At 42.6% G+C, this 14,118-nt stretch overlaps 1 protein-coding gene and 1 long non-coding RNA gene across 2 annotated transcripts in view; one reads left to right on the forward strand and one right to left on the reverse strand.

Annotated features, from left to right (window-relative positions):
- CCDC176 (coiled-coil domain containing 176) overlaps positions 1–14,118 on the reverse strand; it is a 53,254-nt gene that overhangs the window by 13,512 nt on the left and 25,624 nt on the right. The window contains exons 5-8 of the mRNA XM_011949583.1: positions 12,207–12,287; positions 6,794–6,864; positions 4,887–5,031; positions 2,367–2,802 (exon numbers count right to left, since the gene is read on the reverse strand). Coding sequence (XP_011804973.1) covers positions 2,367–2,802; positions 4,887–5,031; positions 6,794–6,864; positions 12,207–12,287 — 733 coding nt within the window. The remainder of the gene's footprint in view (positions 1–2,366; positions 2,803–4,886; positions 5,032–6,793; positions 6,865–12,206; positions 12,288–14,118) is intronic.
- LOC105517166 lies at positions 4,044–5,033 on the forward strand. Its single transcript, XR_001002626.1, has 2 exons — positions 4,044–4,386; positions 4,692–5,033. It is a non-coding gene; the product is annotated as an uncharacterized LOC105517166 (long non-coding RNA).

The following is a 14,118-nucleotide window of genomic DNA, read 5'->3' on the forward strand; positions in this document are numbered from 1 at the left end:
GCTAATTTTTGTATTTTTAGTAGAGACGGGGTTTCAGCATCTTGGTCAGGCTGGTCTTGAATTCCTGACCTCGTGATTGACCTGCCTTGGTCTCCCAAAGTGCTGGGATTACAGACGTGAGACACTGCGCCCGATGATGTAATATTTTAACCACCTTTTCTGCCCTGCTGATAGAGGCAATAGGACACTAAGGCTAAAGTGTTAAGGTGGTCAGTAGCAAAAATGTCACATAGAACACAGAATAGGAAGAGTCCAGTTACTGCAGTAACAATGTAGACAATCATTTAACTTCCTCTGAAAATGTATAACACTTAGCATTCCATAAACAAAAGGGTATAAAGAAAAATGCCTTATATATGGTAGGGACTCAACTTACTTGATGTATTAAATAAAAAAGAAAAAAAAAGAGAAATTACAGCAAATCTCTTGGTAACAGTAGTAGTATTACAGATTTCTGAATATGACAAGAAGTAAATTATAGTTTGGGCATTTTGAAGAAGAATCTTATCTATCAGAGACTACTGAGCATGTCCAACCTTCTCAACAGCCATGTAATTCAAAACAACCTATAAAATTAGTCCTTTAAAAATAATTTAAAGCAAAAAACATGCGGAAAACGTTAGGCTGGGCGTGGTGGCTCGTGTCTGTAATCCCAGCACTTTGTGAGGCCGAGGCAGGAGGATCACTTGAGCCCAGGAGTTCCAGGCTGCAGTCCTTTTAAGTTTCTTGAGTTAGGGCCTTTGAAGAATCTAATTGCATTGGAATATAAAATAATTTTATTTCAGAATAACCTCAAAATGGACTATAATTTAATCCATGGTTTATAGGGGGGAGACTGCTCTAAGAAACAAAAATGCTGACAGGAAACAAAGTTAATCATTATGTAATATATAGTCTGCAACTGTCTCAAACATTCTGTCACCTTTATCATAATGGCAGATCTCTAAAATTTTAGAAAATTTTGGGGGACTTTTGGTTAATACAATGATGGGGGCACTACTGATCATCCTCCAATCCATGGGACAGTTCTCTATAACAAAGAATTGTTACAAATAATTGTTTTGGTTTTTTGTTTGTTTTTTGAAACAGGGTCTCACTCTGTCGCCCAGGCTGGAGTGCAGTGATGCGATCTTGGCTCACTGCAACCTCTGCCTCCTGGGTTCAAGCGATTCTTGTGCCTACTGAGTAGCTGGGACTACAGGCCCCCGCCACCACACCCAGCTAATTTTTGGTTTTTGTTTTGTTTTGTTTTGTTCTTTTAAGACAGTGTTTTGCTCTTGTCACCCAGGCTGGAGTCCAATGGCCTGACCTTGGCTCATTGCAACTTCCACCTCCTGGATTGAAGCGATTCTCCTGCCTCAGCCTCCCAAGGAGCTAGGATTACAGGCATGTGCTACCACACCCAGCTAATTTTTGTATTTTTAGTAGAGACAGGGTTTCACCATGTTGGCCAAGGCTGGTCTCAAACTCCTGACCTCAGGTAATCCACCCTCCTCGGCCTCCCAAAGTGCTGGGATTACAGGTGTGAGCCACCACGCCCAGCCTAATTTTTGTATTTTTAATGGGACAGGGTTTCACCATGTTGGCCAGGCTGGTCTTGAACTCCTGGCCTCAAGTGATCCATCCGACCTGGCCTCCCAAAGTGCTGGGATTACAGGTGTGAGCCACTGTGCCTGGCCTACAAATAATTGTTATATTAATTTTTTTAATTATATGGTTGGATATTATTACCTATGAATTTCATCTCAGGATAGTAAAGAAAATAGTACAAAATATTTCTGAAAGTATGCTTATCAAAAATGTTTAACCTGGCTGGGTGCAGTGGCTCACGCCTATAATTCCATCACTTTGAGAGGCTGAGGCAGGAGGATCACTTGAGGCCAGGAGTTCAAGACCAGTCTGGGCAACATAGTGAGACCCTGTCTTTAAAAAAAAAAAAAAAATTTCACCTGAATCTAATCAGGCTTTTATAACAAATTTCCAATTTACGGGAAACAAAGGAACAAGTGAAAAGATACATAATGACCTTATATATCTTAAATAAAAAACAACCTATGGTACAAATAGTCTCCTTAACAAGACTTCTATCATGAGACAGAGGGGAATGTACTATGAATACATCCAAAGCCCCACATGCTATGCTAAGCCTACAGATTACAAAGATGAATAAGTCAGTTCCTGTCCTCAAGTAACCTACTGAGAAATCTATTCAATACTTGAATTTATAAAACTAAACTTTTCAGACTTCCTATTTCTGTAAAGGACACAAAAATAGCAGCAAGAAAAGATAATAAAGTATTGCTAGTACCATTTTTCGGCCTCCAGAAGATCCTGATTCACACTATTGGTGCTGTGCTCTCTGCCACCAAATGTTCTGATTTTGGGATATTCTGTTCTTCCTGCACATGCTGCTCTCATTTTTAAATTGAAAGCAGCTTGTGCTATCTGCTTATAATGCTTCCTGCTAATTAGGATCTGTTGCTTCACTTGGTGTAGAGCATCTAAAAAGAATCTTTCCACTTCTGTTCTCTCATCCAGTATGTTCTTGGCCAGCTTCTTCACACGATTCATTTCCCTGTCTTTCATCTGAAGAAGGTGCTGCAGCTTGTCAATTTCTACCTGACCCACTTGGTTCTCTATCATTGCATGTTGCTGCAGTTTTAAAACTTCACTCTCAAACTCTTTGGTCATGTAACCCAGAGCAGTCTCCAAGTTTACTACCTTCTTCTGAAGGGTTTGGATTTGTGATCTCTGCTGGACAAGTTGCATAATCTTTTCCTTAATCAACAGATCATTGATCTCCTAAAAACAGAAAGAGAGGTGATTTTTTTTTTTTTTTTTTGAGATGGAATCTTGCTCTGTCGCCCAGGCTGGAGTGCAGTGGCACAATCTCAGCTCACTGCAACCTCCATCTCCTGGGTTCAAGCAATTCTTCTACCTCAGGCTCCTGAGTAGCTGGGATTACAGGTGCCCACCACCACACCCAGCTAATTTTTGCATTTTTAGTAGAGACAGGGTTTCACCATGTTTGCCAGGCTGGTCTCGAATTCCTGACCTCAGGCTACCCCCCTGCCTTGGCCAGGGTAACAGGCATGAGCCACTGTGCCTGGCCGATTTTTTTTTTTTTTTTTAATCATTCCAGAATTTAGGAAGTTCCTCACTAATTTCCATTACTTCATGAGATTTGAGTTTTATGCCAGGCTAAGGTGATATTTTGGTATAATTTAGGAAGTTCCTCACTAATTTCCATTACTTCATGAGATTTGAGTTTTATGCCAGGCTAAGGTGATATTTTGGTATTGTATGTAGAAAGTAACAAACATCCTAGGATCCTTGTCGGGACTTGGGAAGGCAATCTACTAATTGTGAATTTTGCTAATTAAGAAACTTTCTTGCAGCCATAAAAAAAGAATGAAGGGCTGAGCATGGTGGCTCATGCCTGTAATCCTGGAGCTTTGGAAGGCCAAGGTGGATAGATCACCTGAGGTCAGGAGTTCGAGATCAGCCTGGCCAACACAGCAAAACCCTGTCTCTACTAAAAAATACAAAAATTAGCTCGCCATGGTGGTGCATGCCTGTAGTACCAGCTACTCAGGAGGCTGAGTCAGGAGAATCACTTGAACCCAGGAAGTAGCAGTTGCAGTGAGCCAAGATCATGCCACTGCATTCTAGCCTGGGTGAGAATGAGACTCCGTCTCTCTCTCTCTCTCTCTGTGTGTGTGTGTGTGTGTCTCTCTCTCTATATATATATATACACACACACACACATATATATAAACTATACAGCAAAACATTAATAACTATATTGGAAACTGTGGCATATCCTTGTTGCTTATACCAGTATCTATTTTCCCTTTCTCTTTCCTCCTTAGTAGTAAAACCCCAACTTCATTCAGAAAGGCAGTTAAGTCCATCTGAAAATTCCCAGTCTCCCTTGAAGTTCAGCATAGCCATTTTCTAGTCAATGATATGTAAATAGAAATGTGTGTAGGATTTCCAGAAAGACCTCTTAAAGGAAAGGCACACTTTTTTCTTTTTTTCTTCCTTCCTGCTATTTAAAGGAATGGTTAGAGCTCCAGCAGCCCCCACTGGGCTGTGAGGTAAGTTTGAGGATGTAAGCCAAGTGTTGCAGAGCAGAATTAAGGAAGCTGAGTGTCTATTAACTTTGTGGCACTACCATTCCTGCTGTGGATTGCTTACCTCCAGGACTCCTTTAGGTGAAAGAATAAACCCTTGTGTGGTGATGCCACTGATGTCAGCACTGTTACTCACAGCTAAATGTATTCCTAAGTGACTCAGGGACCAACTCTAGGCAAAGAAAAATGAATATTCTAAGGTAGTAGAGGATAAGGGTCTTATTTATGTTTCTGATATATTCTTTATAAAGTTGAGTCTATGGCCGGGCGCGGTGGCTCATCCCAGCACTTTGAGAGGCCGAGACGGGCGGATCATGAGGTTAGGAGATCGAGACCATCCTGGCTAACACTGTGAAACCCCGTCTCTACTAAAAAATACAAAAAACTAGCCGGGCAAGGTGGCGGGCGCCTATAGTCCCAGCTACTCAGGAGGCTGAGGCAGGAGAATGGCGTAAACCCGGAGGCGGAGCTTGCAGTGAGCTGAGATCCGGCCACTGCACTCCAGCCCGAGCGACAGAGCGAGACTCCGTCTCAAAAAAAAAAAAAAAAAAAAAGTTAAGTCTAATGCTTCTTATAAGCATTATAAGATTGAGTATTTAACCTTTACAGATAAAAAAAAGTGCATTATCCAGACAGATGAAAAATGGTCTCATTGTCCTTATATATCATTATTACACTCAATTTTTGGTATTTATCAACCCAATCCTTAAATAAAGAAAAAAAGGACACCAAGTCTAAATGAGACGGAACCTTTTGATGTAAAAGTAAAGTATGACTCTCTTGCAATTTCTGGGAGTTTTTTTGTAGAGCGTCAGCTTCCTTCAGGTGATATGCCAGGGCTTTCTGGAGATAAACATTCTCTTTAAAAACATTTCTTCCAGCATCGTTCAATTGCCTGAAATAAATATAAGATCTCAAAACACGGGTCTTTTAGATATTGCCAAAATAGCAAAATGATTGCTTTACCACCTGCACCCCCCAATATTAGCAATAGTGACCACCACTTATTTAGCTTATGGTGGGTACTCAATAGTTAGGTGGGAATCTTGTAATTTAAGTTCTCGCCCAGTAAAAAAGTGAAAATGGCTGAATGCAGTGGCTCACATCTATAATCCCAGCACTTTGGGAGGTTGAGACAGGAGGATCACTTGAGTCTAGGAATTTTAGACCAGCCTAGGCAACACAGTGAGACCCAATCTCTAAGAAAATCTAAAAAATTAGCCAGACATGGTGGTTTGCACCTGTAGTCTGTCGCAGCTACTCAGGTAGCTGAGGAAGGAGAACCACTTGAGCCCAAGAAGTCAAGGCTACAGCAGTGAGCCATGACTGCACCAGTGACAGAACGAAACCCTGTCTCAAAAATAAATAAATCAATACAGTGAAAAAGGACGGGTTACTTCTAGTCCAAGGCAGTTAAGAGCAGGTATGAGTCTCCCATGCTCTTTCCTGTCCACATGACTGGACATGAAAAACTCAAACATGGCAGAGGTGCAAGAAGGAAGCAGCGAGGTTCCTGAATCATCTCTGGAGGAGAGCTGCCAGACCCACATAGGATTGTTCCATGAACAAGAAATAAACCATTAAGACTTGAGAGTTAGATATACTTCCACTGATATACCTCATGACAACCCTGCAAGATTGCTATTATTAGCCCTGGTTTTATTATCTATTTATTTTTATAAACTCAGATTACTGGGAGAAGTAAATTAGCCCTACTTTTAGATGAAGAAATTTAACTTCAAGAAAGTTAAGAAATGTGGCTTGGTGCAGTGGCTCACATCTGTAATCCCAACACTTGGGGAGGCCAAGGCGGGTCGATTGCTCGAGCCCAGGAGTTCAAGACCAGCCCGGGCAACATGGCAAAACGCAGTCTCTACAAAAAATACAAAAATTAGCTGGGCGTGGTGGCACATGCCTGTAGTCCCAAGCTACTCTGGAGGCTGACGTGGGAGGATCACTTGAGCCCAGGAGGTGGAGGATGCAGTGAACCACAATCACGCCAATGTACTCCAGTCTGGGTGACAGAGCCAGACCCTGTCTCAAAAACAAAGAAACAAACAAAAAGGTAAGAAATTTTCCTATGGTTAGTTAGTATACATGTTGAGAACCACAGTCAAGTTCAGGCTGGGCACAGTGGCTCATGCCTGTAATCCCAACACTTTGGAAGGCCGAGGTGGGTGAATCACTTGAGGTCAGGAGTTCAAGAACAGCCTGGCCAAGATGGTGAAACCCTGTCTCTACTAAAAATACAACAATTAGCTGGGTGTGATGGCGGGTGCCTGTAATCCCAGCTACTCAGGAGGCTGAGACATGAGAATCGACTGAACTTGGGAGGCAGAGGTTGTAGTGAGCCGAGATCATGCCGCTGCACTCCAGTCTGGGTGACAGAGCGAGACTCCATCTCAAAAAAATAAATAAAATAAATAAATAAATAAGTTCAAAGCCCAGGTTCTTTCCACCACACCTTGCTGCCACAGAAAGAGTGGAGGAGAAAGGGGTAGGAGTACACAAAGAAAAACAGTGAGGGACAGTAGACCAGAAAATTTGAAGCAAGTAAGCCAGAACAGAAGGGGGAAGACAAGAAGGTAAGAAGAAAACAGACCAGCAAAGAGGCAAGAGAGGCTATCAGAGTCAGAAAGGAGGCAGCAGTCTCTTACACAACAGCCTCATGGTGGGCTCTCTCTGCCAGCATTATTATCTTCTTTTCAGCCTCTTGTTCTAGTCGGTGCTAAAAAAGAAAATGGGCTGCTTAAATAGTTATGCCTCTAACAACAAATTTTACTCATCAAAAAGTATTTTAGAATGTCAAATAAAAAACTCCTATCCCCATGACCTGAAAGAAGAACTCCAAAGCACTGGTGGAGGAGCCAACAAAGAGGACAGTGTAAACACAGGAACCTTAGGGTACCGACCCATTTCCCCACTTAAGCAAGCAATAGGACATATAAATAGGGGAGAAAAATCACTTCCGGCCGGGTGTGGTGGCTCAAGCCTGTAATCCCAGCACTTTGGGAGGCCGAGGCGGGCGGATCACGAGGTCAGGAGATCGAGACCATCCTGGCTAACATGGAAAAAACTAGCCGGGCGAGGTGGCGGGCGCCTGTAGTCCCAGCTACTCGGGAGGCTGAGGCAGGAGAATGGCATAAACCCAGGAGGCGGAGCTTGCAGTGAGCTGAGATCCAGCCACTGCACTCCAGCCTGGGCGACAGAGCGAGACTCCGTCTCAAAAAAAAAAAAAAAAAAAAGAAAAATCACTTCCATATTGGAAAGCAGAGCCAGGAGGAATTTCTGCTAAATGCACTGAAATGAGAGTTATTCATTTATTCATTCAGTAATGGAAGCCCTCAGGACTAGGCTGTTCTCAGTAGCCTCTCCCTCTACTCCACCCTAATCTTGATTTCTTTTTTACTTGGTGTAGAAAATAAAAATTAGAAGTGCTTGGTCAGTCTACAAAATACTATGAGCATTGGCCGGGCACGGTGGCTCACGTCTATAATCCCAACACTTTGGGAGGCCGAGGCGGGTGGATCACCTGAGGTCAGGAGTTCAAGACCAGCCTGACCAACATGGAGAAACCTCATCTCCACTAAAAATACAAAATTACCCGGGTGTGGTGGCACATGCCTGTAATCCCAGCTACTCGGTAGGCTGAGGCAGGAGAATCACTTGACTCCGGAAGACAGAGGCTGCAGTGAGCCGAGATCGCGCCACTGCACTCCAGCCTGGACAACAAGAGCGAAACTCCGTCTCAAGAAAATAAATAAATAAATAAAAAATAAAAGAATACTATGCGCACTAATAATTACCAGATTGTTTTAGATACTGAAATTCTGTGGTGAACAAAACAGACAAGGTCCCTGATCTCATGAAGCTTATATTCTAGGGTGAAATCTAAACAATAAGCAATAATTATCATGTTTTGAGGATTTACTATGTGCCAGGAACAGTTTTAAGAACATTACATGTATCATTTATCTGTCACAGCAACCCTGTAATATAGATACTACTATTATGCCCAAAAGCAGGGACTGAGGAAACAGAAAAAGAAAGGTTGGCCGGGCGTGCTGGCTCATGTTTGTAATCCTAGCACTTTGGGAGGCCAAGGTGGGATGACTGGAGCTCAGGAGTTAGAACACAGCTCTAGGACTCCCCATCTCTGGGAGTCTCCCTCTGTTGCCCAGGCTGAAATACAATGGCGTGATCTCGGCTCACTGCAACCTCTGCCTCCCAGGTTCGATCGATTCTTCCACCTCACCCTCCCGAGTACCTGGGATTACAGGCACCTACCACCATGCCCAGCTAATGTTTGTATTTTTGTAGAGACAGGGTTTCAGCATGTTGGCCAGGCTGGTCTTAAACTCCTGACCTCAGGTGATCCACCTGCCTCAGCCTCCCAAAGTGCTGGGATTACAGGCGTGAGCCACAATACCCAGCCAAAAAAAATTTTTTTTTAATTAGGCATGGTAGTGTGTACCTGTGGTCCCGCTACTCGGAAGACTGAGACAGGAGGATTGTATGAGACTGGGAGGTGGAGGCTGCAGTGAGCCATGATTGTGCCACTGCACTCCAGCCTGGGTGACTCTGTCTTAAAAAAAAAAAAAAAGAGAGAGAAGAGGTTGGTGACTTGCCCAAAGTCACAAAGCTAGTAAGTGGCAGAGCAGGGATTTATATGCAGGCAATCTGATACTATACAGTCCCCTAACAAGCAAACAAATAAAAATAATTTATAGACTGTGGTAAATGCTATCAATAAAATAAATGGCGTAATAAGGTAGATAGTAACTAGAGGAGGTCATTTTATTATTTATTTATTCTTATTTTTGAGACAGAGTCTCACTCTGTCACCCAGGCTGGAGTGCAGTGGCACGATCTTGGCTCACTACAACATCTGTCTCCCGAGTTCAGGTGATTCTCGTGTCTCAGCCTCCCGAGTACTTGGGACTACAGGCGTGCACCACCATGCCCAGCTAATTTTTGTGTTTTTAGTAGAGACAGGGTTTCACTATGTTGACCAGGCTGGTCACAAACTCCTGTCCTCAAGTGATCCACCAGCCTTGGCCTCTCAAAGTGCTAGGATTATAGGCGTGAGCCACTGTGCCCAGCCTCATTTTAGATTAGAGTTTAGGAAATCTCTCTCTAAAGAAATGATATATGAGCTCTAAATAAGAATAATCCAGAGCTGGAGGAACAGCATTCCGGAAAGAGGGACTAGCAATATAAAAATATGGATGTAGAGGCCAGGAGTGGTGGCTCATGCCTATAATCCTACACTTTGGGAGGCCGAACTGGGCAGGTCACCTGAGGTCAGGAGTTCGAGACCAGCCTGGCCAACATGGTGAAACCCTGTCTCTACTAAAAATACAAAAATTAGCTACTCAGGAGGCTGAGGCAGGAGAATCAATGGAACCCAGGAGGCAGAGGTTGCAGTGAGTCGAGATCATGCCACTGCACTCCAGCCTGGGTAACAGAGTGAGACTCTGTCTTAAAATATGTGTGTGTGTGTGTGTGTGTATTTATATATATATATGTAGGACAGGGCTTTGTGATTCAAAGAACAGAAAGAAATAAATGGGAAAATCAAACAAACACCAATGACCTGGGAAATCCTTTATATGGCCGGTTGGGGCATGCTAAGGTATGAAGTAAATGAACAGGCCTATTGGAAAGCCCAATGCCATGAAGCAGCAGCATCGGGGCTCAAACCAGCACAGGAGAAATATCCACAAAGTTTACACCTAACATGGGAAGGCAGACCCTACTGTGATGTGAACATTCATTCCCATCCTTCTTTTTCCTTCCCAGCTTCCACTAGTGGCGAGGAAAACAAAACATTCACTTTCCCAGTAGTGTGTATGTGTGTGTATGTGTGTGTGTGTGTATGAGAGAGAGAGAAACAGAAAGAGAGAGAGAGAGAGAACAGGGCCTTGCTCTGTCATCCAGGCTGGAATACAGTGACACAATCATGGATAATTGCAGCCCCGAATTCCTGGGCTCAAGCAATCCTCGAGCCTCAGTCTCCACAGTAGGTGGGACGACAGTGTGTACCACCCAGCATTCTTTATAACATGGTTCTGGTCAGTGATATGTAAGATGAAATGTGCTAGCGGCTTCTGGGCAAGTTGTTATGGCTTCCAGATAAAAGGGACAGACACAGCTGGAGTCTCCCTTCTTGTCTTGAACACAAAGCTTCAAACTGCAATAACTGTCTTGTAACCATGAAGGAAAGGTCAGCAGCCATCTGCTCTCATATATAAAAATCATGTTTACATAAGCACTGTTACTCGGGTATTCTGTAAACTGATCAACTCTTTCTAACCTTTATTTTCTACACCAAATAGAAAAGAGATCAAGATTAGGGTGGAATAGGCTCCTGAGAACAGCCTATTCCTGAGGGTTTCCATTCCTGACAGTGCCAGGGAGGGTCTCAGAGGGAAAGCACCAGGGTGCTGCTCTTGCCCCATTTCTTTCTGGTTATTCCATACACAAACTAGAAAACTAGAGCCACTTTCTATAGCAATTCCTTTTATCTAAACCCCATAGGAGCAGGGCATGGTGGCTCATGCCTGTAATCCCAACACTTTGGGAGGTCAAGGTGGAAGGACTGCTGGAGCCCAGGAGTTCAAGACCAGCAAAACAGTGAGACCCCATTTCAGTTTGTTGTTGTTGTTGTTGTTATTTGAGACAGTCTCGCTTTATCACCCGGGATGGAGTGCAGTGGAGTAGTCTTGGTTCACTGCAACCACTGCCTCTGGGGTTCAAGCAATTCTCCTGCCTCAGCCTCCTGAGTAGCTGGGATTACAGGTGCACACCACCATGCCTGGCTAATTTTTGTATTTTTAGTAGAGATGAGGTTTCACCATGTTGGCCAGGCTGGTCTCAAACTCCTGGCCTCAAGTGATCCACCCACCCTGGCCTCCCAAAGTGCTGGGATTACAGGCGTGAACCACCACGCCAAGCCCAGCAAGACCTCATTTCTACAAAAAATAAAAATTAGCTAGGTGTGATGATACATGCCTGTAGCCCCAACTACTTAGGAGGCTGAGGTAGGAGGATTGCTTGAATCCAGGAGGTGGAGGTCAAGGCTGCAGTGAGCTGTGACTGCACCACTGCACTCTAGCCTGGGCGAAAGAGCAAGACCCTGTCTCAAATAAACAAACAAACAAACAAGTAACCAAACAAAACCTCATTTGCCCCACCCTCAAGTGCCTACATTCCTACCAATTTCTGAAAGAATCTATTTAATTCTTTCCTAAGAATAAAAAATTAAAGAAAAGATTAAAGAACAACCATGAATCCTCTGAAAGGATTCTGTAGAAGTGTTCCAATGTACTTCCCACAATTTGGAGAGTTAACTTCAGAAACACAGAAAAAGTTGGAAGCTGTGTTGTGCTAAGGAACTTTTTTTTTTTTTTTTTTGAGAAGGAGTCTTGCTCTACCACCCAGGATGGAGTGCAGTGGTGCAATCTCACCTCACTGCAACCTCTGCCTCCTAAGTTGAAGCAATTCTCCTGCCTCAGCCTCCTGAGTAGCTGGGACTACAGGCACGTGCCACCACGCCTGGCTAATTTTTGTATTTTTGTAGAGATAGGGTCAGGCTGGTCTCAAACTCCTGACCTCAGATGATCCACCCACTTTGGCCTCCCAAAATGCTGGGATTACAGGTGTGAACCACTGTGCCCGGCCTTTTATTAGCATCTTTAGCTCGGCTTGACAAAGGAAACATCTTTGCACAAAGATGAGAGTGACTTCTCCACTCCCATCTTCCCTATATAATGGAGTACATTCCCTATATAATGGAGTCTTACCAGGGGAGTATCAAGCTGAGGGAGACATGTCCCAAAGCCTTCAGAAGAGGACAAGAATTTCTGAATGGGAATGAAAACAAGGACTAGATATTGAGATTTCTAGAAGGTTTTATTTTCCCTGATTTTATTGTGCTATAATTTAGTAACAATCTTCTAATCTTCTATTAAGATACCAAATGGAAGGTTGATGTTTCAGAATGCATGTAAATACACTTATGTTGCTCTAGTAAACAAAGCATTTTAAATTAACCCTAATAATCTGTACCTTTTCTTCAAAAAATTTGCTTTCCAGTCTTCTAAGAGTCTCCTGATGCATCCGCTCTGTGTTTCTTAAATTCTCCTTCAGCTAAAATTAAAATAACAAACAAAAATGGTCAATAGAAAACGGGGTTCATTGGGCATATACTCAGAAATTATCAATAAGGAAACATTTTCTGTTATACATTACCTCTTAATCCTGAACACACAGAAAAAAATCTGTGTTCCTGCCTCTGAGTACCAAATTTCCCTCAATCTTCTACAGATTGATAACATTAGTACAGTAGTCCCCCTTATGTGCAGTTTCACTTTTTGCAGTTTCAGATAACTGCAGTCAACGATGGTTCAAAAATATTAGGAGGCTGAGCACAGTGGCTCACACCTGTAATCCCAGCACTTTGGGAGGCTAAGGTGGGCAGATTGCTTGAAGAAGTTTGAGACCAGCCTGGGCAACATGGCTAAACCCTGTCTACAAAAAATACAAAAATTAGCTAATTAGCTGAATGTGGTAGTGCACACCTATAGTTCCAGCTACTCCAGAACTGAGGCTGAGGTGGGAGAATCATTTGGGCCCAGGAGACAGAGACTGCAGTGAGCGCAGATTGCTCCAATCTGGGCAACAGAGCGAGATTAATCTCAAAAAAAAAAAAAAAGATATTTTGGAAGAAAGAGAGAGAGACAACATTAACAAGACTTTCAAAATTAGTATCAACATACAAGTTTATAAAAATATCTACTATCCCATGGTATGTGGAGATGGATTTTTCATCTACCATTAGACTCCCTCAAAAATCTATAAATTAATAAAGCTTTCAAAGGATAAGTAGGCAGCACAGATCACAAACCTTTAAAAGTTCATGTTCATTAAACCATAAATTCTACTAAGAAGTTATCCTAAAAACTAAAGATATAGGCCAGGTACAGTGGCTCACACCTGCAATCTCAGCACTTTGGGAGGCCAAGGCAGAGGATCACCTGAGGTCAGGAGTTCAAGACCAGTCTGACCAACATGGTGAAACCCCCGTCTCTACTAAATACAAAAAAAAAATTAGCCGGGCGTGGTGCCACATGCCTGTAATCCCAGCTACTTGGGAGGCTGAGGCAGAAGAATTGCTTGAACCCGGGAGGCAGAAGTTGCAGTGAGCCGATTGTGCCATTGCACTCCAACCTGGGCAAAAAAAGTGAAACTCCGTCTCAAAAAAACAAAAACAAAACTAAAGATATAGAAAAAGATTTCATTCCTTAGATGATCCCCACAGTTTATAATAGTGAAAATTAGGAAAAAGTCCAAATGTCCAACAGCAAGCAACCAATCAATAAATTAAGATATATCTACCCAATGGAATTCCATGCATCTATTGAAAAAATTTTGTAGAAAATGTTTAATGGCATTGAAAAACGTTCACAACATATAAAGTGAAAAATCAGGTTAACAATTTATATCATGACTTCACTTTTATAAAAATAACACACAGTTATTTTTAGATGTTTCTACAGCAGAGGAAAAAAGAAACTATACAATGGTTACATAGTGTAATTATAAGGGATGGAGTATTTTTATTTTCTAATTTTATCAACCAAACTAAATTTGCTGTAATGAGTATTATCATTTTGTCAAAAGAAGATTAAAACTATTTTTAAAATAATAACTGCAATCTAACAACATATGCAATATATACTTCTTCTGTTAATCAGGTATATGGAAATCATTTTTTAATTTTTCATTTCTTTCTTTTTTTTTTCTTTTTTTGGAGACAGGATCTGGTTCTGTTGCCCAGGCTGGAGTGCAGTGATTTTTTTGTAGAGATGGTGTTTTGCTGCCGGGCGCGGTGGCTCAAGCCTGTAATCCCAGCACTTTGGGAGGCCGAGACGGGCGGATCACGAGGTCAGGAGATCGAGACCATCCTGGCTAACACAGT

Source organism: Colobus angolensis, unplaced genomic scaffold (genome assembly GCF_000951035.1).
Source record: "Colobus angolensis palliatus isolate OR3802 unplaced genomic scaffold, Cang.pa_1.0 Scaffold3, whole genome shotgun sequence".
Taxonomy (NCBI): domain Eukaryota; kingdom Metazoa; phylum Chordata; class Mammalia; order Primates; family Cercopithecidae; genus Colobus; species Colobus angolensis.